General features: G+C 38.1%; 1 protein-coding gene across 1 annotated transcript in view; it reads right to left on the bottom strand.

Moving 5' to 3' along the window:
* The window catches only part of GC2 (golgin Putative 2), a 139,653-nt gene that overhangs the window by 101,822 nt on the left and 12,666 nt on the right, over positions 1-25,165 (bottom strand). The window contains exons 4-5 of the mRNA XM_089388003.1: positions 8,425-8,535; positions 8,168-8,227 (exon numbers count right to left, since the gene is read on the bottom strand). Of these exons, the coding sequence (XP_089244129.1) occupies positions 8,168-8,227; positions 8,425-8,535 (171 nt within the window). The remainder of the gene's footprint in view (positions 1-8,167; positions 8,228-8,424; positions 8,536-25,165) is intronic.

Genomic DNA, 25,165 nt, shown 5'->3' with positions numbered 1-25,165 from the left:
TGACCCACTTTTTTTGTCATCTTAATGATTTCTTTACTCAGTTTCAAATACTCTGGACCAATTGCATCCCACATTGTTTTGTAAAATTGCAAAGGGAGTATTAGATTTTTGCAAACCTAACACCTAACACTTAAATTCCTAGCAGAAAAAGTGATCTATTGATTTAAATGCACGGCTAGGTTCCTAACACAATAAAATTCAGTGGAAGCAAATATATCAATCTCAATCATAATGACAAATAGATTTTGTCCAATAAAATCAGTTCATCATTAACAATGGTTAATAACCTACTTGGGCTCTCGTCCTAGGATAATGACCCAACTGAAAAAAATACAGAAATACAAATGCCTTGGATTTAAACCAGCAGATCTGCCCTAGATCGATGCTCAATCTCCTTGGCAAATCTAGATCTCCAAGCCCCCTCTTCTACTTCTTCATACCTGACACTCTGGAGTATCACACTCTTCCTCCCGAGGCTAGTGTCGTTGTATGGTGTGTCTTCTCCTTCTCTCTAACCTTGCTTCGATAACTTTACATTGAGCTAAATCCCTAACCTTAACCCTAATCTCAAGGTGATTAACGGTCGAGATTAGATCTCACTTCACTTGAGATCAATGGTTAAGATTAAAACAAAATCACTAAAGTAAATTACTGCTTTTCCTAAGTTTCTTTTAGCTCAATAAGCTAACATATTAATGTGTTTTTTCCTAAGTTAGACTTAGGCTAAGTTACATTAGCAACCTGCTCACACTAGAGCAAGTGTTCTAAGGAGAATGTTGGCGACTTATGCACGCCCATACACAAGGCATGTGCAGAAGTACCTACTAGAACTACAAACATCAACAGGGAGGCCACTCTAATCCTAGTGACTTTTCATTCTTCATCCCCCACATAGCAAATTCCAATTCCTCTAGTTCTAGATCTCAAGAAAGGTAGCCTTTTCATATTTCCAACATTTTGTGGGACTAATTGCTTAATAAGGTCATTGGCAATTACTTGCAATGGGTCAATACCCATGACAGAAAAAAATTCATTGAAAATTATCTCAAGAAATGTATTTGATCTATTACTCATCTCTAGTCATGTTTCCTTTCAAATCTTTGAAAACTAGAATTCTCTCCATAAACTCTCATTAAGTACAGAAAGTAGAACTTTATGGGCACATAAGCATCATTCTTAACTCAAAGCATGTGTTGCTTTGAGCTCCTCATGTTGTATAGTCCTCAAAATTTAAAAGCTAGTTTTCTTAACTCGCTAGCTTTTATTCTTTTTCCTTTGTTGCAAATCCCATCTCTAGTGTGTTGGAAACACTAAAGGGGGGTTGAATCAGTAATTCACTTTTTCTTATGATTTAGTATCAAAACCATTAACCAATAACATCACATCAAAGGAGCATAAGATATATATGAACAATATATTTATATTAAAAGGGAAGCTACAACTTCCAGTTTACCAGCTACAAATAGAAGGGCTATAACGCCAATACATTTACCAACCACTACTGGAAGGAGCTACAACCCCTAATTTACCAAAATCCACTAGAAGGAGGTGACAACCTCATGAAGGAAGCTACAACTTCCTTCCCTAGCACCACCCTGCCACCCTTAACAATAAAAAAGGAACAAAATTCTTGGGCTCCCATACCAAGGATAGTGACCTAAATACGGCAATATACAATCTCTGCCTAAACATATTCAACTTCATATTTGCTCCAACAAGTATGCCATTGTAGCTCTGACCTCTAATGCAACAAAATAGATTCTAATTCATACCTTCAATCAACTGCTTCAAATATGCCTTAAATAGACCTCGTATTATGCTTTTAGTAGGCTCAGATCTCCCTCATAGACTCTTGCCTCAGAAAGATTGTCGATTAGCCTCGTATCTACTACAAGACTTCTACAAGGATGATATCAAGGTCTGCTCCAAACTTCTACAAGAATGACTTCAAGATTTGCTCCAAACTTCTACAAGAATGATGCCAAAAAGAACTTCAAAAATTGTGCCAAAAGTCCTTCCATAGATAGCCTCCCCAATCCAACCTCTCCTCACTTCCAGTTCATGAGATATGAACCGTAGAAACACTTCTTTTCTTCACTTGTTTCAACAAATCCGAATTTTCCTTGAGCGAATTGCTAAAATGCATCCTCCTCACACCTACATATAGTGATTTCAGGTTCTAGATTTGGTCGACTTGTCCACTCGATGGGCCAACTTATGCAACTGGCAGAATGTATAGTGAATATTCAAAAAACCATTTCTTCTCAACCGTGAGGAGTTAGAGGGAGTTCCATATACCATTGGAAAGGTCTCGGAATAAGCTTTCCAACCATGTATGTTATACTTCCATTTGAGCTAGGTAGATGGAGTAAAAAATGTAGTCAAAGATAGTGTATCGAAATAGAGCATTAAAAATTCAAAAATCATTTCTCTTCTACCGTGAGGAGTTAGAGTGAGTGCCATATACCATTAGAAAGGTCTTGATAAGGGTTATGTGATGATATAGTCTTTCGTAGAATTTTCTTTGTCTTTAACCACCTTTTCTTTAATTTTCTTTGATCGTTAGTTTTGCATTTGAGGGCTTAAACCCTTTTTCTCTTTAGGGCTTCTTGAACTATCATCACATGCTTTGATCATCCCAAGGTTAGGGCATCAACCTTAAGACTAGGGTTTTGACATCAATGACAACATTACTGAACAATGACCCATTTACCCTTTGACATCAATGACAACTTTCATCCAACAATTTCCCCCTTTGTCATTGATGTCAATACTCATGTTCCACTTGTCTCCATGCTTCACTTCCCTCGTCTCCATGCTACACTTCCTTTTCTCTCGCCCTTTGACATCAATGGCAAAGGGTGACTTATGTCTTTGGGGTTGCTCCCCCTAAACATATGGCACTCAACACTACTTTTGTCTTCTTGTTCTTTCCTTCTTTGTTGTGCTTAGAATTCATTTGTTTGGCTGCAATTTATTTCGCTCTGCTTGATCTAGAACGGTTATGTTGTTTAGTCTTCTTGTGGTTGTTGCAACCAATCTTCCTAACTCTGCTTCTATGATTTCGCACTTCTGAGAGTCAAATCCTTAACTAGCAAAACATTTTGTGCTTTCATATGTTCGCTTCCAAGACTTCCTACACCTGTTCCAAGTATCTTGACAGAAGAGTTACTTCCTAACACAACACTGTCGCTTTTTCCATTTAGGTTGACGAATTTGTTTTGATCTCCTGTCATATGTGTCAAGCATCCACTAACTATATACCATTCATCTTCTTTATCTTCAATGATCAATGCTAGATTGCAATTTTCCTTCTTTCTCTTCTCCCATGTCATAGTTGGCTTCTTTGTTTGCATGATTGGAGCATTCTCTTTCACAAGCCTACAATCTTGTGCCTTGCGACCAAGATTATTGCACTTGTAGCATACAATGTTTTGATTCATTAGTGGTTCAAATGGATTGTAGTTTTTGTTGGTAGATAAATGGACACCCCTAGATCTAAATCCATAATCATTCTTGCCCCTTGCATAATTGCATCTTGTATTGATTTTAAAATGAATTGCTTTAAGCCCAAAATTTTCGCAAGAGTAACGATGACCAAGAAAGATATTTTCATACTTGGGAGAGTAGGATGATCTTCTGAAATTGTTTTTCCTTGGAGGAGGTTCAATCAATTGTCGATCCTTGTGATGGGTGTTCTTGGAATCATCAGCATGACTTCTTTTAGTTTCTTCCTTGGAGCTTTTGTCCTCATTGCTTGAACATGCACCTGTATAGCCAAGATCTGTTTTATTCTCTGGTAATCTCTAAAATTTGAGAATGTTATCCAATACTAATGAGTTGTTCAAGTTCCTTTTGAGTTTATCAACTTCAGCCCTCAATGTCACAATTTCCTCTTCCAACTTCTTATAATATTTTTCTTTTTTCAGCATTTGAATCTTTTTTTAATTCCTCAACTCTGTTTGCCTCTTCAAGTTGGACCTTTAAGGAGATAACTTCTTCATTGCATTTTGCAAGCAGTGTTTCCAATTCTCTATTTGTGTTTCTAAGCTTGTTATTTTCCTTTTCATTATTCTTCAATTTTTCTTGAAGATCTTCATCTTCTTGTTCAGTCTCTGAATCTTTTCTAAGTACCCAAAAAGAATCTATTCTCATATTTGGTTATTCATCATCTGAATCGACCTCTTCGTCATCATGATCATTATCTTGATTTTCTTGGGTTCTCTTGCATCCGATTCTTCTATATCACTTTCATCTTAAGAGTTGTTGTCTTCCTTAGAATAAAGATTTTTCTTGTGGAAGCTTTTCTTTTCCTTAAAAGGACATCTCTTAGCATAATGACATATTCTGCCACAATCGAAACATTTAAAAGGTAACTTACCTTTGTGTTTTCCAGTTCCTCTTTTGAGCTTCCTGATGAAATTTGCTTCTTCTACATCTAATTCATCATTTGGAGTTCCTTCGACCTTGAGTTATTTGTTTATTGTCTTCTTTGTGGCTTTAAAAGTTGCTTCTCTGGTTGATGGTCCATCTTCTATATCTATTCTCATTTCATATGCTGTAAGAGTGCTATGTAATTCTTCCATTGTCATCTTAGTCAAGTCCTTGGTTTCTTCTATGGCAGATACCTTGGCATCGTATCTCAAGGGAAGCGATCTCAGGACTTTTTGTATGATCAAGGTATCTTTAAATTATTCTCCTAATCCTGTGATGGAGTTGACAACTTCATCTACTCTGAGTAAATAAGTTGCAATATCTTCTTTTTCATCCATTTTCAGGTTTTCAAACTAAGCTCTATATTTTTGAAGTTTGACCTGCTTGACCTTATCATCACCTTCATACAAAGTTTTAAGTTTATCCCAAACTTCTTTGGTTGTGGTGTAGGACATCACCTTGGACTTAATGGTTCTTGACAATCCACCTATGATGGCATGAAGAGCTTTTGAATTGTAGTTGAACAACTTCTTCTCGTCAAGATCAATTGGAGGATTTTTAGGAAATTTGTAGCCATTTATGATGGAGAGCCAAACATCCACTCCTATAGCCTTCAAGTAGGTTTCCATGCAAATTGCTCCATAGTGGATAATCATTTCCATCAAATATCAGAATTGTCCTTGAAGAGATGCCTTCCATATGATCCATGCTTGTTTACAATCTTCCCTCCAATGATTAGACTGTTAGAGGGTAACCTGCTTTTATACCAATTGTTGGAAATACTGGGAAGGGAGGTGAATCAATATTTCACTTTTTCTTACAGTTTAGTATCAAAACCATTAACCAATAAAATCACATCAAAGGAAAGCTACAACTTCCAGTTTACCAGCTACAACCCCAAGATATTTACTAGCCACGACTGGAAGGAGCTACAACCCCTGGTTTACCAGCATCCACTGGAAGGAAGCGACAACCTCCTGAAGGAAGCTATAACTTCCTTCCCTAGCACCACCATGCCGCCCTTAACAATAAAAGAAAGCACAAAACTTTTGGGCTCTCATATCACGGATAGTGACCCAAATACAACAATATACAATCACTATCTCTGCCTAAAAACATTCAACTTCAAATCTGCTCCAATAAGTATGCCACTGTAACTCTGACCTCCAATGCGACAAAATAGATTCTAATTCATACCTTCAATTAGCTGCTTCAAATATGCCTTAAAACAGACCTCAGATTGTGCTTTTAGTGGCTCAAATCTCCCTCAAAAACTCTGCCTCATAAAAGACTATTGATCTGCCTCGAAAGGTAACTCGGACCTACTTCAAGACTTCTATAAGGCTGAGATCAAGGTCTGCTCCAAACTTCTACAAGAATGACTTCGTGATCTGCTCCAAACTTCTAAAAGAATAACTTCAGGATATGCTCCAAATTTCTACAAGAATGATGCCAAAAAAAACTACAAAAATTGTGCCAAAAACCTTCAAAAATGTGCCAAAAGTCCTTCCATAGATAGCCTCCCCAATACGGCCTCTCCTCACTTCTGATTCATGAGATATGAACCCCGAAAACATTTCTTTTCTTCGATTGTTTCAACAGATCCAAATTTTCCTTCAATGAATTGCTAAAATGCCTCCTCCTGCCTATATATAGTGTATTGGAGGTCTAGATTGGGCCAACTTGTCCACTGGCTAGGCCTACCTGTCCACTAGCTAGACTGGCTTGTCCAACTGGCAGAATGTATAGTGAATAAGCTTTCCAACCATGTATGTTATACTTCCATTTGAGCTAGGTAAATGGAATAAAAATGCATTCAAAGATGGGCTATCCAAGATTCCAAATAGAGCATCAAAAATCCAAAAATCATTTCTCTTCAACCATGAGGAGTTAGATAGAGTGCCATATTCCATCATAAAGGTCTTAATGAGGGCTACGTGATGATATAGTCCTTCCTTGAATTTGCTTTGGCTTTGACCTCCTTTTCCTTGATTTTCTTTTGACAGTCAGTTTTGTATTTGATGGCTTAAACCCTTTTGCTCTTTAAGGCTTCTTGAACTATTATCACATGCTTTGATCATCCCAAATCTAAGGCAACATCCTAAGATTAGGGCTTTGACATTAATGACAACATTACTCAACAGTGGCCCATTTACCCTTTGACATCAATGACAGCTTTCATCCAACATAGTGCTTGTTGAGTTTGGCATAGTTACAACCAAATATGGTTCTTTGTGATGCCTATATCTATACACCATCTTGCGATGGTCAAAAAGAAACTTTGTAGTATGTTTGATGACATTTTCCCACGATAAGATTTATCCTCCCTCTCATGTGAGTTTTGGCACCAGATTCCAAATGCAAGCAATGGCTTGATTGCAATCCTCTAAGACCAAAAGAAAGATATTCAGCTTCTAAAGGAGTTGCCTATCTAACTTTTCTTCAATCTCAACAATCATTTAAGCGAAGATAACAAGATGATCCTAGTGAGCTATTACAGTCTCAACTTGCACCTCCATTTGGCCCGTAAAACTAAGTTACATCCCAAGAGTTAGCATAAAATCAGTCAAGTCTAGCTTCAATCCTAATGGCCCTTCTTCCCAATTTTGACCAAGTGTACCAATTTGTTAGAATAATATTTTTTGACTTCCAATCACTCTATGCTAGATTGTCCACAATTTTGTTGTTCCACGTCCTCCAAACAATCACCATCACATTCTACCACATTAAAATCTCCCCCAATTAGTTGCTGCTTTGATGAATAATTCAGCCTAATAAATCAGCACGTCCATATTAACAATAATGTATGGCCCCTCTAGCCCTCCAATATAAGTTTCAATGATCATATTTAGCAAGCACTCTAATGTTGAATGTGTCACATTAATCCATTTTTCCTTCAGTATGAAATAATGCTTAATGCAACAAACTAATTCTCTCATTCATAAGGTTGAGTATGACAAGCTATCTTTTTCCTCCATATTAATGCCTTTCTGTGTAGCTGTGGATGTGTCCACTGTCAACTAGGTGTTTCCATTATGCAATATTTTCAAGACTCCATTAGCCCAATAGATTGATAAGCACTAGTCTCACATGATCACATTTCGCATTTCCTTGTGCCCCTCATCTCCCTAACCTTCCATTTCTATAATCTCATTTCCCATTTTCTCGTTCCCCTCACCTCCCTTTCCTTTCTATACCCCCTTTCCAATTTCCATTTCCATGTCCACTTCCACATACTATACTAGAACACTTTGTTTTATCAAGGCTTACTCTTCATTTTCATGTCAAGCCCACGCTCCATAGCCTTGATAATCTTACCTTTTGGGAAGTCCCTCTTGAGTTGGAAAAGAGCCAACCAAAAGTGAGAAGAGATACTGAGGTGACAGTGGGTAGCCTTAGTAAGTTGCAGAGAACTAACACCTTGGTGCTTGGGACTTCACATTTTTGTGGGTGCTAGATTATACATACATACATAGCTAGATAGTTATAGATGTCAGTGCCAGCACTAACCAAATTTTAAAAAATATAATACCAGGGGTAGATTGAGCAAAACATTTGTTGCCTGTAGATATATTTTTAAACAAGAAAATGATACCAATCGTGATAGCAGTCCCATTTCTATCAATATTAACAAAATTAAGCAGAAAAAAATGTTAATTTTAGATGAGACATTAAAATGAATCAATAATATGCCAGGATATTTCTGAAGAGTCAATAATGAAGTGGTGAATACCTCCAATTCCAGACTCCGTTGCACAGCAGCAAGTGATTTGGAAAGCTCTGCATTTTCTGTCTGCAATCACTGTCGTTCAGTCAAATTCTGACGAGTTGAGTGGTAAGTATGTTAAAGGCTTAAAATAGCACAAGATAGTGTACAAGCCAACAAAGTTTCTTACTTAGAATAAATTGAATTTTACTGCAACAGTGAGCATCTAGAAATTAATGAACATCACAATCCATGATACAAATTTCTAGAGTAATGTTCCAGACCTCTAGCTTAGCTGCTCGTGCAAGGGCTTCCATTCTAGTAATATTGTGATTTTTCTTCTCTAAATCTGCAGCACGCATTGCCTCTTTCATACTTATTTCTAGTTCTGCTGCCTGAAAAATACCACAAAATCATACATATTTGATGTATAGCAAGCTTCATTTCACAACATTAAAGAGCATAAAATCAAAATGTAAGGATGCATCAAAATGTCTTTATGGAATGATGCAAAATTTCTTTAAACATGGTGCATTCCAAGCATCATAAATTTGCAATAAGCAATTTCAAATGACGATTAAATTATTATTTACAAAATGTATATAAATGTTTCCACTAATCAAGATTTAAAAGTTAGAAAAGAATCCCAACAAGACACTGGTTCATTGGCAAGGATGATGGAGTCTTAAGATGTCCACCAGTGCTCCATTCACCCATATGGTCTACCAACCTGTATCACAAGAGTTTCAAAGGGATGAAGCTGGGTGCAAGTCCTGGGTATATCCTCACACCTGGAACATGAACCAAAGAAAGTCCACTCTTTGTGGTACAGCCCCTTGAAGCCTGTTTCTTGAAACACTTTAAAACAAAAAAGCTAGAAAAGTGTATTGCAAATATTCATTCCTTAAAGCGTAGATGATATTTTGGAATGTCCAATGCTAGGGGTCATCTATTATCCATCAATTAAAAAGTAGCAGCAATCGTCTTTGCTCATGAAAATACTTCAAAGCTAGAAACTAGCATTCATGCTCTTCTTACTTGAAACCACATGCAAACAATATGTTATAGAAACGTGTAAAAGAGCCACTATAAATGAGGAGTGACAGCAAAATCATCATGAGAATAAAGACAGAGGAAGAAAAAGATGGTTCTCAAAAAGGTTGCAGTCAGTTAAAACTCACAATCATATTATTTCTCTTTGTACACTAGTCACAGAGGAGTGGGCATGTGAGTCGTGACACACATGCCCGCTACCAAAGATAGAGTGGGTGAAATTTGCAGCAAAAAGGGAATAAGATCACCATGCAAGGAAGCAAGGTTTGGTAATCAAAGATCATGGGCTCTTTTCCATCAATTTCTACTCACAACATAGTGCACGATGAGTTCTAACTTCCCTCTTGGCCTCCAATGGATTTCTGTCTATTACTTGCCAAATAAATTCAAACAATATAAAATGTTCACATATTATTCTTGGACACATTCCATGCCTGCCTGAGTGTTTCACCAGGCATCTATTTCACAATAGTTGGACGGTTTCCAGAATTACGTATTATATTTGCTATCAATTAAACGTACATACATTTGCCAAAATGTGGTGAGCATAGGAAGTTTACTCAAACAGGTACCCTTAAGGGAGATTCCTCCAAAGTTTTGAAACCTATACTGTAGTTATTCATGAGTCAACCTGACCTATTCAAAGAATAGGGACTGCTTTTAAAGGTTTGCCTTTTTATCCTCTTCAAGAAAGTAACTACAAACTAACCTCTTTCACAAAGAGGTTGGGTCTAGCTCACCTTTGATTTTCTTGTTGTTGGACATTGTAACTAGGTTCGGTCTTCATAATTTTTCTTTGTACTTGTATCATTATGTAATTTATGTAATTTATGTAAAAAAAACAAAGAGAAAAAGAAATTATTATTTCATTAGTTAAGCATGTTCTTCATGCTTCTAGGATTTGTTGAGTCAAAGAGTCAAAGTCCTATTTGGACCTGTTGTAAAGAAAAAGGAAAAAGAAATTCTTGAAAATGTAATTTGGGTAAAATCACCTCAAGAAACCAAGTCAGCCCTCCTGGATGTCAAGTCGGCTCAATGAAAAGTTGTCTCTTCGCATATGAAGACAACTATATATAGGCATGCATCCTCCTCCAATTGGGCAAGAAACTTGGGCTTTCTGTGACATATTCTGAGGCAGAAATATGTGAAGATCTGAAAAAGTACGAGCTTCCTGGGCTACAAAAGAGGTGAAACAGTGTGAATTTTCTGTGCTACAAACTTAGTCACCGGATTCGGCGTATTTAATCGAAAAAATTCGAAATTCGGCGTATTTAATGGTCATTCGAATTTATTCGTTTCAGTTCGGCGTATTTAATGGCGTATTCGAATTTAATAGCGTATTCGAATTTTTGTCGAATAAATTCGACATTAAAATCGATTAAATTCGTTTATATGCGTTCAAATTCGTTTTTTCGGGTATGCGTGTTGCTAACTTGCTGTTTTAGGCTTTAGCTTAGGTTTCATTGTTGTTTTCATTGCCGCCGCACGACAGAGACAGAGACAGAGACTACACTGTAACACGACACCTTGATCCAACACTATGGTGGGAATGGTATGGTTCAGGGGCACCAGAATTGCAAAATTTTGCAATGCGTATCTTAAGCCAAGGAGCAAGTGCATCAGCATGTGAAAGGAATTGGAGTTCCTTTGACCACATTCATTCCAAAAAAAGAAATAGACTGTCATCTCAAAAATTAGAAGATCTTGTTTATGTTCGTAGTAATTTGCAGTTGGCATTGAAGAATGTGGCTAAAGAGTCATCCAATTCTTCTACTCCGTGGATCGATCCTGTTCCAAATGCAACAATGGGTGATGCTGATTTGTACATTGATAGTGACAGGGAATTCGCTGATGAATCTAGTGCTGAAGCATCTAGCGGATCCATATCTCATACTGCTCTTGATGACATAGAACTTTTTGATATAACAAGTGGGCAACAGGAACGTCAAGAATAAAACTTGTGTTCCTGTTTTAGAGTTCTAGTTTAGTTTTTGCATGAACAATTTGCTAGAGCCTAAAACTGCCAAGCTAGCTGCTACTTTAAAGTTTAAAGTTTAAACTCTCTTTTTATCTAATGTGGAAGCTGTTCACTCTTATTTGATGACTGTTTACTCAGTACTGTTCTATTCGCTTTGATGGTTACATGGTACATCATATTTTGGTTGGTGATCAAATGGTATCTTTTAGAAATTTTCATTATTTCTTTGTCAATATGGTTGACTCATTAGAAATTTTCATGTGCTACATAACTTGCTGATTTTTCCTATACATTTCAAGCTTTTCATCGAATTATGCTTTGACTCCATTATTAATATAATTTCTAACAATAAGATAGTCTTTATAAGTGTATAAATCTGCCCTCTATCTTTAATATACATTTTTTTTTCGAATTTCTATATGTCGAATTTTATGTCGAATTTTATCGACAAAATTTGAGTTGCCGAACTTTATTCGAATTTCAAGGTCCTCGAACTCGAACTCGAATTCGAACCTGGTGACTTAGGCTACAAAAGGTCTGAAACAAGTGCAAATTTTCTGTGGATTTTGGAGGGCTTGACTTGGCTTCTTGGAGCATGGATTTGGGTTTTGGATTTCTCTATTGATCTGATTCTATATGAAGAAGAGATTTTCTGGGGTTTTGCCTGGCTTGGAGCCTTTATATTGTGTTCATTGTCCTTTTTGTGATCTTCATGTTTCTGTTTTTGGTAATTGTTTGATGAAAAGAACGTATTAAAGAAATAATAAGCCAACAAATTCACAAATAACTACCATGCTAAGAGAAATCAACCATAATACATAATCACACTGAATTCTCAACATTGAATCAGAGCTAAGGTTGAAAGATGGCAGTTCTAAGATCACTCTCTGTTGGCATTTGAAGGAGAACATTATCAAAGATTCGAAGAACTGCGAAGATCTGTAGCATGAGCATTGTAATATGAAGATTCTGTGGTAACCCTAGTCAAGAAAAATCTGATCCTGTGATCCGAACTCTATAAAGAGATTCGTAAAAATCTAAAATTATGATACAAGAAGTTTGCACTGATCCTGAAGGCAGAATCTATGGATTACCTGATCTTACAGTCTATGTTTATTTACGATGGCAAAGGGATGACATCCAAATCATTTTATGGCGCAACTTATCCTGAGGACTCGCACTCACATTTGAGGCTCACATTTAAACCATGTGATGATTTGTACTCTCTCCAGTCATCTGCACTCATTATATATCTGTGGCTCAATTTAGATACACTATAACCATGGCTCTCATGTTCAATGGTGGCTCGCTCTGTGATATGGTGGCTCGCATATAACTATAACAACTCGCACTTCTGTAGTTCAAATGCTTTTATGGCTCGATATACAGTAGCTCGAATCAATGTGACATTGTTTCATTGGGTCGGTTTCATATTTTACAATGGATCATATTTATCATTTCTGTGGTACGTAAATACTACAGAGGCTCGTTCACTCCTCACTGTGTCTCACATCTGTGTGACTCGCCTTCCATATATATTTTGAGGTTCGCATACCCTATGTTATGATTCGCATACTTTATGCTATGACTCAGATCTATGTTATGGCTTCCTTTGGATCCGCTACATACTCCGTGACTCAGATCTCCTTCAGTGTCGGTTGATTAACTACAGCACACATTCATATTCAGTGGTTTGATTTCGATGGCTCACTATGTATAATCTCTGCGATGACAAAGTTAATATCTCTGTATTAGAAGAAGACTATATCTCAGTAATGCAACACACTATCTCAGTAATATGAATTTTCCAATCTCTGCAAAAAGACTATAGTGATTTGAGTAGTCTCTTATCTCAGTGATGCTATGACACATGATAATGATCTTGCTCGCTTATACATAGAGGCAGCTACCTTGTTCGTATGATAGTGGTGATACATGACGTATGATCTATGATATATATAATAGTGATTACAGTACTCTCAACGGCAACGTGATAATTCTATCTCAAAATGACAATGAGGAGGCATGACTATGATTCATATATTACAATGACCTTTGATACAACATGACCGAAACCTTCGTATAGTATTTGATTGAGTAGAAAACCTATATATGACAGTGATCATGATTTATCTTCATGACAGTACTCTAGATAAGTGACAATGATGAATGACATGGCAGAAGATTTGAGGGATGTGACAAATTATGAAAAGAATAAAATGACACATTTAGGTGAAGATCTGAAAAACCATTACTCAGCGAGGAGAAGCTTGTGGTAGAGACAGAAAAATCGTAACAAGAGACTTTGTGAACTGCAGAAGAACTACCTGTAGGATGATAAAGAGGAATGTGAAGGACACTACAAGCAGCTCAAAGAAATATATTTTGAAGATCTGAACTTTGAAGCACCTCTAGAATGGACCTTTGAAGAAAGAATGACATCAATAAGCCGACCTGAAGTTTGGAAGAAATGAAGTTGTCTCCTTTGTGAATGAAGTTGATAAAATGACAATCAAGACCAGGTCTCTGCAAAAGAGGACAGGTAAAATCAAAAGTGGTACATATAATTTTTTGTGACCTATGTCAATTGTCTATAATGGTTTAGGTCATGGTGTTGATCATAAAAAGGTTCTGCATAAAATAGAGACAGCGACATGTAAGAAATTGATGCTATGTTGCATATGAAGAATAGGTCCTGTAATTAAATGAAAAGGAGAAAAGGCATATCGAACTGGTATGATTAGGGTTTTGCAGAATGCTGGTAATACTTAGTTGACAAGTCTAGATGACTGTGAAGTTTCTAGGGTTTGCATAGAATTTGTAATTCCTATCGTAACAGATCTTGAAGATCTTAAAAACCTAGGGTTTTATAACTAACTTTCTTGCGTGCTTGTAGAACTCTACAATTTGTAAGTGACAGGTTATGATATCTAGGGTTTGTAAACCATAGAAAATATGGAATAAAAGGAGAAACCCTAGAAATAGAAACCCTAACTAATTGTTTACGTTGTGAAAGGAAAAGGAACCTAGGTCTTAAGAATGGCAGGTATTATATCATTATGATGTGAAGAGAAGGTTTGATGAAAAAGGGTTCAAGATTAAGAGGGAGTCAACCTCCTCCAGAGATAGGTATTTAACGTCTTATTACTAGTGCCACTGTCTTTATGTCTTGTCTCCTTGTTTTTTCGTAAGTCTTCTAATCAAGGTTACAGGTTAAGGCAAGTTCTATTTAAAGCTTGACTAGGCTAAATGAAAGCCTGAAAGGAACATGGCATAGCATGAAGACTGTAAAGAAAGGAAAAGGCTGATGTACGCATCAAAGAAGACTATCAAATGGCAAAAGGTTTACTAACCTCAGATGGTAAGAGGCAGAAATAAAGACCCTGATGGATATGATATTGAAGCTTGCTGATTGGTTCGTTCACATTGATTGATGATTGAAAGTTGAATAGCTTTGTTGCAATATGAGATAGACCATGCAAAGGAATGTTGACCTTAGAGGAAGCAAGTAGCAAAAGAATTTTGCACCTTGACTAGAGGCTACTGTGATCTGGCAACTCTAATAATGATAGAAAATGGTTTGGCTCCCTGAAAAGACATATTGCAAAAGTATATGCAGAGGTTGGAAAGATAGCAGTTGAGATAATTTGTTAGATGATATTGATGTACCTACAGCTGCATGGTTTGATCATGGAACACATGAATCGCGTGGATAGCACCATTGATGGCTTGAAAGAGCATAAGGGCAGAATTGATGTTTGGAAAGCTGATATGACTTATTAAAGAATATGGGGAAGAACTTTGTTATGAATAAAGAAGGCATGTGCTAGCAGCTGTAAAGAAGTTTGGCTCCTTGAAGATGACAGACGAACCATTTGATGACAATGTTGTTTGATCATTGACAAGATCTAGGAAGCTCGAAGTTTGATATGACATGATGTTGTCAGGAGCTGAGAAACCTTGTCATGAAGATAGAATGTAAATGAATTTAGCTCCGTAAAATGTTTGACATCCATGAAGGTCGGAGCCCGGGTATGATGTAATGCGAGAGAGGAGCCCTGCAACTACAACTATATCTCCATAGAAGAACAAGTAGTTAATGTATTGACGAAGTGTGAGATAAGCTAAGGTTTATGGTTATGTCTCCCAAGTTGTGAGGGAGTAAGGATCTCCTCCCTGACCGAGAGGGAGTGATGGTGGACATCATATTCTCCATGTGTCATGCACTAGGCTAGGACTAACAGTCGTACGTCTACTAAAGGCACTGGGAGGGAGAATGGAGGGTTGGATAAGCATTTGGGACTGATACTTCTTGAGTATTGGGAATCCAAGATAGAAGTAGTCTCGTGGATTGACACTCTTTGAGGATTGGGCAAGGTATCCAAGATAAGAGTGGTCGAAGAGGACTTCTATTCTTTGAGGACTGGCAATCCAAGATAAGAATAGTCCTGTAAGGACATACCTGGTGAACATCCGGATGGGGTATGTGCCTTGAGAGGCTGTAGTGATGGTGTCCAAATGTATGCCTCCCAACATTGTGCTCTAATCTAGTGGAGGGTGAGAGCTTGTCAGTCAAGGCCTTGCTATATTGCAATTTGATAATGTTGGTTATGATGTTGATGCTTGAAGATGGCTTATCAATCCCACTCTTTTTATGAGAATATTTCAATTTGAGAGTATCATGGAATTATGAATACCTCCCTAGTTAAGAGGAAGTGTTGGAAATTGTAACTAGGTTTGGTCTTCATAATTTTTCTTTGTACTTGTATCATTGTGTATTTTATGTAAAAAGTAAAAAAGAAAAATAGAAAAAAGAAATTATTATTTCATTGATTAAGCATGTTCTTCATGCTTCTAGGATTTGTTGAGTCAGAGTAAAAGTCCTATTTGGACCTATTGTAAAGAAAAGGAAAAAGAATTTTTGAAAATGTAATTTGGGTAAAATCACCTCAACAAGCCAAGTCGGCCCTCCTGGATGTCAAGTCGGCTCAATGAAAAGTTGTGTCCTTTTACATATGAGGACAACTATATATAGGCATGCGTCCTCCTCCAATTGGGCAAGAAACTCAAGCTTTCTGTGACATATTCTAAGGCAGAAATATGCGAAGATCTGAAAAAGTGTCAAATAGTGTGAATTTTTTGGGCTACAAAAGATGTCAAATAGTGTGAATTTTTTGGGCTACAAAAGGTCTGAAACAAGTGCAAATTTTCTGTGGATTTTGGAGGGCTTGACTTGGCTTCTTGGATGATGGATTTGGATCTTGGATTTCTCATTTTGATCTAATTCTATAAGAAGAAGAGATTTTTTGGGTTTTCCCCTTGGAGGGGTTTTGCCCTGGCTGGGAGCCTATATCTTGTGTTCATTATGTTGAAATATGTAACTAGGTTCGGTCTTCATAATGACATATGTAATCATGATTTTATTTATTTAATGTAAAGAGAAAAATAAATTTATTATTGTTGCTCTTGAGGGTTTCATGCTCAAGGGAAATTTATTTTTAGGTCAAGCACCCATTGAGTGCTTCTAGATCAATTAAGTCATTATCATGTATTGAGGACCCATTTGGGCATGTTACATATTGTAACGAAAATTTTATTTGAGTCAAACTAGAGTTAAAGACCCTCCAAGACCAAGTCATGGTGCAAGAGCAAGTCAGCCTATATAGAAGGACAAGTCGGCCTTATTGAGGACTCAACGAAGCCTATATATAGGAGAACTTGACCTCATTCAAGGAAACACTCATCTAGCAACAACGAAGTTCAATCAAGATAAGAAGGAGACCTAGAAGGAGCATGGAAGAAGAGGTGAAAAATCAGCAGAAGAAATTGAGTTTTTGGGACTATTTTTTGCCATCTTTCTCACACGTGCAAAGTGTATTAGGGCATCCTTCTGCAGTAGGAAACACTGAATTGCAGTCACTACAAAAGAGTCAAGCTTTGGGTCAAAGGAAGTCTCCCTTGCAAGCCAAGTTGATAAGGAGAAGGATTCATGTCAAGCGAAGGAGAAAGAAGGACAAAATCACTATCATTCTCTCACATGTGTCACCTAGGGTTTTTGCAAAAGAATCTGATGGGAGGTCGAAATTGCAGAAGAATTTGTTGGGGGGTCGAAGTTGTAGAAGAATCTGCTGGAGGTCAAAATTGCAGAAATTGTTGAGGACGAAGTTGCTAGAAGGAAAAACTCATCAAGGAGAAAAGGTTTGACTTGGTCTTGGACAGGTCTTGGTCAAGGGTCATAGGTCTTGGAATTCTTCAATTGAAGTTCTACAAGAAGAGAATAATTCTTGTGGTTTTTCCTCTCAAGAGGAGAGGTTTTGGCCCTGGTTGATCGCATATGCCTTGTGTCCTTTTGTCTTATTGTTCTTTATGGTTTGGTAGTTGATTGATGAAAAGAACACTAAATATAATCAAGTGAAAAGAAGAAGCTAATTAAGTTAAGTACATAGCAAACATTTATCAAAGTAAGAGAAATCACCTAACTTGCTAACCCTAGATGTCTCAACACATTATCATTTTTGTGATCTTCATGTTTATGTTTTTGGTAATTGTTTGATGAAGAAAACATAATAAAGAAATAATAAGCCAACAAATTCACAAATAATTACCATGCTAAGAGAAATCAACCCTAATACATAATCACATTGATTTCTCAACACTTATTCCTGATTGCACGTTCCTTAAGGGTCCAATTTCAAGAACACGATACCATAATCTTGCAATTTAGGGGACAAACATCAAGTGAAAAATATTGATTTGTACTAAATTTTTGCAAACAAACAATCTCATGACTAGCAAAAAGGGCTTTTTATTCCTGTTCCCTCTCAAGTACTCCCTAAGATCATATGCTTGTACTCACTTGACCTTTTGTTAGTATGGATCGACAATATTGTTGGAATTTCTAAGTCTAACTATTAGAAATCCTTCCTGTACTTTCTGATTTATTTCTTCCTACTTATTCTCTTAATTAACAAGTTATTTACCATGTAAATACTGAAAATAAATACAAGTACAGTCTCAACACATATAGACCATCAACTAAAGGAAAAACAAGCACACAAGTGACACCATTATTTTTGGACTAACGTCCCCGGAAAAACCCAATGCGGGAAATCCGATGCAACTATCTAAGGGTTTTATTATTAAGCAATTTCAGAGTGCAGCTATCTGAGAGTTTTATTATTAAGCAATTTCATAATACAATCTGGGTGCCAAAAATGGCTCACCCAACAGAGAATGCCCTCGGCAGTAGTACCTCTCTGTCGGAGACAAATATCAGCCCCAATCTGCCCCACAGAATCTCCCAGCGTTAGCCTCTAGGGTCTGTGTCAGCCTCTCTAGCCCAGCGTCAGCCTCTCTAGCCCAGCGTTAGCCTCTTGGGGCTCTGCGTCAGCCTCTCGGGGCTCTGTGTCAGCCTCTGGAGCTTCTGCATCTCCCATGTTGGCCCTCCTCAGGCTATGTGCAGCTCCTGGTTGCCTCTACGTGGCCTCTAGCTGGCTCTGCGTCAACCCTCTCCCGACTTCTGCGTTGATGCTCCCATTACTATCTTTGCCTCTCTGCTACTGCATTCACTGCCCCTCAGCTGCAACTCTGATCACTCCTTCGATTTCCTCAGCAAGCCCTGCCCCAGAAAATCTAATTTTTTATCAACTCGGTGTGTTCTCCAAGTGACCCTCAAGCCTCCTCTTATACTTTTCTCTTTGACATTTCAAAGGTCGAGATTAAGTCCCTAATCAACGACTAAGATTAGATCTGGCTTGATCCATGACTTTTGGACCTCTAACCCAGTTTTTTATTAATTCACATTAATATTTTATTTTCCCTAAGTTTAGACTTAGGGACTCCATTAAAAATATTAATTATTTTAATATCTCCCAAATTGGTTAGATTCTGCCCAAACCATTTCTGGGTATTGGAGATCTCATGTGCTTTAGCCTCTCCACCAATTTTGGTGGCTAGAGCACATCCGATGCTACCCCAAATCAACACTCCCTCTTAGCGAAGACTGTGCTCTAGTAATACTCCTCACTCAGCATCACCCTGATCATGCGACATCGGTCCTTGTGCTGATGCTAGGTCTGTTGCCCAACATCCTCTGCACTGTTGCATCATGTACATTTTATTTTCCCTAAGTTTAGACTTAGGGACTCCATTAAAAATATAATTATTTTAATATCTCCCAAATTTGTTAGATTCTGCCCAAACCATTTATGGGTATTGGAGATCTCGTGTGCTTTAGCCTCTCCACCAATTTTGGTGGCTAGAGCATATCCGATGCTACCCCAAATCAACACTCCCTCTTAGCGAGGACTGTGCTCTAGTAATACTCCTCACTCAGCATCACCCTGATCATCCGACATCGGTCCTTGTGTTGATGCTAGGTTTGTTGCCCAACATCCTCTGTACTATTACATCATGTACTGCTACCCATGGCCCTGCCACTGCCACTGTTGCATCTGTACGGCAGCTCCCTCTACATCTGTGTTGCTGCCCATGGCCCTGCCACTGCCACTGCTACATTTGCACTGCATCCCCTCTCATCATGCTGCATCGTGCTGCCCATAGCACTACCACTGCTAACTGTTGCACTACAACTCAGTTACTGAGAAGTAAGTAATTGATCTCCCAACTCTGACATCTTCATCAGGCTAGAAACACTCCCGATGCTGAAGCTCCCTCTGTCACTGACAAGTGCTCCCTCTCTAACCTCTGCGCTGCTGCAACAACTCTGTGCATCTCGCACTGCTGCCTCACGCTGTCCTGGGACTCCTACATTGTAGCTCCCTCTGTCGCTCCATCCGCATCCGTCTCTACCAACATCCGCCAATCCTGCTACTCTTCGGGGATCCCGTAGCAAGGTATAATCCAAGAGGTTGGGTACCTTGAGGATCCTACCCCCATCGCCTGTAGTCCGTCTGACTACAACTCAATGTCTCCCCACTTCCTCTCAAGTGGCGCATGAGCACTCATGGCACACAGAATAGACAGGATCCTGGCCTTCCAGATGACAAAGTTGGATGCCTCATCCAACCTGTCCTGATCCCTCAGCCCATTCATGGCCATCTCGATGCTCCTCTTTCAACTCTTTCGAGTCTCTCTACTTCCCTCCTGGAAGTCCTCTGATCGACTCCTACTGAGTCTCTCAACTTCCCACCTGGAAGTTCTCGGTTTAACTCCTTATGACCCTCGATTTCCCCTCTGGAAATCCCTTTGCCAATGTCGAGATGCCCCACTCCGATCATTTGTGCAGCTGCACCACTGATCTGGATTTCTTGGCTAGAAATCCTCGGCAATTACTCCCTCCTCCTTGGTCTTGCCCTGTTAGGTATTGTTCTGACCACAGTATCCCACCAGCTTCACTCTGCAACTTACCCATAGCCTCCTATGCCCCAACAAACTGAAGGTTAGAGCCTCTAGGCTCTGCGCAATCCCGGCACCAGCAAAATCACACCTCCTGGCCACGGGCGTCAATCCTTCCTCACTGAGAAAGATGACCGAGCACTACATAGGTCAAGTCTGCTCCTCTCTACCACTGTGCTACTCCTCTTCCTAGCTCGGACTAATGCCCTCAGTTATCCTGTGATCTGCAACCACCTTCTGATACCATGTTGGAATTTCTAAGTCTAATTATTAGAAATCCTTCCTGTACTTTTTGATTTATTTCTTTCGACTTGTTCTATTAATTAACAAGTTATTTACCATGTAAATATTGAAAATAAATACAAGTACAGTCTCAACACATATAGATCATCATCTGAAGGAAAAACAAGAACACAAGTGACACCATTATTTTTGGAATAACGTCCTCTGAAAAACCCAATGCGGGAAAATCGGTGCAGCTATCTGAGGGTTTTATTATTAAGCAATTTCATAATACAATCTGGGTGCCAGAAATGGCTCACCCAACAGAGAATGCCCTCAGCAGTAGTACCTCTCAGTCAGAGACAAATATTAGCCCCAATCTGCCCCACGGAATCTCCCAGTGTCAGCCTCTCTGGCACAGCGTCAACCTCTCTAGCTCAGCGTTAGCTTCTCGGGGCTCTGCGTCAGCCTCTGGAACCTTTGTGTCTCCCACACTGGCCCTCCTCATGTTCTGCGCAGCTCCTGGCTGCCTCTGCGTGGCCTCTGGCTGCTTCTGCATGGCTTCTAGTTGGCTCTGCGTCAACCCTCTCCCGGCTTCTGCGTTGATGCTCCAAGTACTATCTCTGCCTCTTTGCTACTGCAATCACTGCCCCTCAGCTGCAACTCTGATCACTCCTTCGATTTCCTCAGCAAGCCCTGCCCCAAAAAATCGAATTCTTAATCAACTCGGTGTGTTCTCCAAGTGACCCTCAAGCCTCCTCTTATACTTTTCTCATTGACATTTCAACAGTCGAGATTAAATCCCTAATCAACGGCTAAGATTAGGTCTGGCTTGATCCATGACTTTTGGACCATTCTAACTCAGTTTTATATTAATTCACATTAATATTTTATTTTCCCTAAGTTTAGACTTAGGGACTCCATTAAAAATATTAATTATTTTAGTATCTCCCAAACTAGTTAGATTCTGCCCAAACCATTTCTGGGTATTGGAGATCTCATGTGCTTTAGCCTCTCCACCAATTTTCGTGGCTAGAGCACATCTGATGCTACCACAAATCAACAAATATCAATTGAGGGAGGGTGGACCCTCACCCTATTAGATGCCAAAGTGCTTGACCAAGTTCAAAACGAAAACTCAACTCACAAATTTATTTTCCAAACTCTCAAGTATTTCACTCTTCCAAATGTACCTAAATAATCATTTTAAATTAATAAACATTATTTAATAATTATTAAATTTCTTAAAAGAATTCCCATTTTAACGTTATATAAAGGGAATAAATTCTTAAGGAAATTCCCGCCAAACGCTGAGTATAACCATCCTAAAATGCTAGTGAGTATATCTTCTCTTGAAGATTGCAACTATCTTAGCATATCCATATCTTATTCAACTCATCTATATGCACATGAATATTCATATTTTGTGCACAACAACCTTATCTGTTGACAGTCTCTTGCTATAAACCTTAGCTTTAGAAGACTTCCCCTCATTAATCCATATAGCTTATAGTAACATTTAAGTTATTGAGTTATTATAGTAATGTTAATCAATCACCTCACAACAGTCCTTATTCTATGCAAAGAACGTTGTGACAACGAAGTGACGTTATATAGCTAACTGGGAACCGCACTACATATGACAAATATCGGATGCCCATTTGAAGATTATATTTGTATTTTTATTGTCTACAACTATCATATTCCTCAACAATTCTCATAATTGTAGTTTATTACATTTAGTTTTACCATGCATTAGTTTTAGAAAGCAATTAATAGTTCTAGAACCATTACGGCCTACTTGGAAATATTGGTCATGTTGATGGATGCTTCTATGTAATATATGCATGAAAATTCTCCTACATACTAATGGTTGATTAATATGACTTGGAACATATATCACATAAACCCTAACCCAAAACCATAATTACCAAAGCTTTAAAATTGACATAAATGAGCAAACCTAAATGTTTAAGAGATCTTACATCAACAAATTAAACCAAACATTCTTGTAAGTTGTCCGATAAGCATTGCCTTAATATCATGCAAATATGTGCCTGAACAACCTCAGTTGGAATATAACAACTCCAATAAAGCCAAACAATTTGGCATAGGAATGGTGCATATTCTCCAATATAGCCACTTCATGCACAATTCAAGAAATATTGTTAAGTTCGAAATAGAATCTCCTATACATCCTAGATAAAGATAAAGAGAGCTCTACTTGGAGGCAGTGTTACTAGACTGTTTGAAACCACGTTCACTCTCAAGTTTGACTCTACTCTTTGAGGAAACCAAGTCAAGTCTAATTGGGCCCTAAGCCAAACTCACAATGTTGATTTGCATGTCAAAGAGATTGACTCAAAAATCAAATTGACTTAACAAGTTTGAATCACAAGTCTCACAAACCAAACTTGGTCATCTGTCTATAAACGTGGCATTTTTGTGGCATTTTGTCAAGAATATTCAAAATGAATGGTTACAATGAATACCAATTTAATGAGCTGCCACAAAGGCCAAAAGAACTTGCATAAGATGACAAGTAGATGAAATGAGGGAGGGAAGAAAGATCTCCCTACCATATATAGAGGGGATGACTAATTAGCTAGCAAAAAATTTTAAAAAGGTAATATTACTATGTTTTTCTCTCCTCCTAAAACTACAAGAAAGGAGATGGACTTGTCAAAAGATTCACTGAATCCCAAGTTTCATAAAAGAGTTTATACCATTCCATGACTGTGGAAAGGTTTATATCCAGGAAACTAGTAGAACACTCTATATAGGATAAAAAGAACATGCAGTGGGTTGTTGATGTTTGTAGCTTGGGTAGGTACTTCTGCACAGGCTCAAGTGTCTAGGCATACAAATGTTGCCCAAAATCTCCATAAACACTTGCTCTAGTAAGAGCAAATTGCATTTTTATCTCAGCCTAAGTTTTAACTTAGGAAAACCATGTAATTATTATGTTGGCTAACTAATCTAAAGAAACATTAGAAAAACTAGAGTTTTTACTTTAGTGATTATGTTTTAATATTAGCCCTTGATTTCCAGTAAGGTGAAATCTAATCTCAATTGTCAATCACTTAGGAGATTAGGGTTAGCGATTTAGCTCAACGAAAAGTTATAGAAGCAAGGCCAGGGAAAAGGAGAAGACACGGCATATTGCAACATAAGAGTGATAGAGGTATCTCAATGAGGAGTGTAATACTCTAGTGTGTTGGGTCCAAGGAAGGGGCCAACAAGGAATCCAAGGAGGGCTGGACAGTTGGATCAAATCTAGTTGTTGTACATGTATTTCCTCAGTTGGGCCATTTTCCTGACACGAGAGCCCAAGTAGGTTCTGAATATTTTAATGATGAAATGATTTGATTAGGCAGAATCAGTGTCATTTTTTGTGAGATTGGTTATGTTTTTGCTTCCACTAATTTAATGTTAATAACTTAGCTATGCATTCATTCAGTAGATCTGTGATCTGCTAGGTCAATGGAATGTCAAGTGCTAGGTTTGCAGGAAAATTAACATTTATAACAAAGTTCAAAGATTTTCTTTAACCAAACAATCTAATGACACAAGCCATATGTTAAAATTGGCAACTAGGACCAAATTCAACTTTAGATAGCTAATTTGATGGAGATGATTATTGCATTGAATTCCTCTTTTCGAGAAGACCAAAATTGACCTAAAGATAATCAAATTTGTATAAGCATAAATGTGTTTTTGAATTTATGCCCACACATGCAAATTGTCAAGGTCGGCAACATCATCATGGAGGCTCATGAAGCCCAAGATACATGTCACTTCACCCTCAACGACTTGTATAAATATGAGAAACCTCAAACATTCTTCTCTCTCCTCATCTGATTGGTTCGTACAACTTATTGGGCATCTCTTTCCCTCACACATGTGGCAGCAAGGACGAATTACAGGGCTAAAATTTCGAAGCCTGTTGCAGGTTTGACCAACATTGACCAGCGGTATGTTGATGACATTGGACTGTGATTTTTGGGTCTGGCAGGCCACATTTATTGGCACAGGAACTGAGGCATTCTGTTGACCGCAGGCCTACCATAGAGTTTGACCAAGTTTGACCATTGTTTTCATCATTGTTTTGGGCTGACTTTGACCACATTAGAATGTCGATTTTGACTATGTAAATCGAGCTGCTTAGAAGACAGTTTGTTGCCTCTTTGACCAACGTTGACTTTCTAGTTAGGGTTGGTCACCGCTGCAGAAAATTTCAGATTTGACAGGGCTACTTAATCATCATGTGGTAAGTCAATTTTGACTTTATTGTACTCTCTCTCTCTCTACTGAATATTTGATATAATAATTAGAAGAATTGATCAAAGGGTTTTCCCCATCTTGGGATTTTTCCCTAACATTAGCCAAATCTGGTGTTCTCTTGTCTTCTGCAT

Source organism: Pinus tabuliformis, chromosome Q (genome assembly GCF_031772625.1).
Source record: "Pinus tabuliformis cultivar Carrire ecotype Pingquan chromosome Q, CPIR1, whole genome shotgun sequence".
Classification (NCBI taxonomy): domain Eukaryota; kingdom Viridiplantae; phylum Streptophyta; class Pinopsida; order Pinales; family Pinaceae; genus Pinus; species Pinus tabuliformis.
The sequence above is the reverse complement of the archived record's forward strand: the minus strand, read 5'-3'. Positions and strand labels throughout refer to the sequence as shown.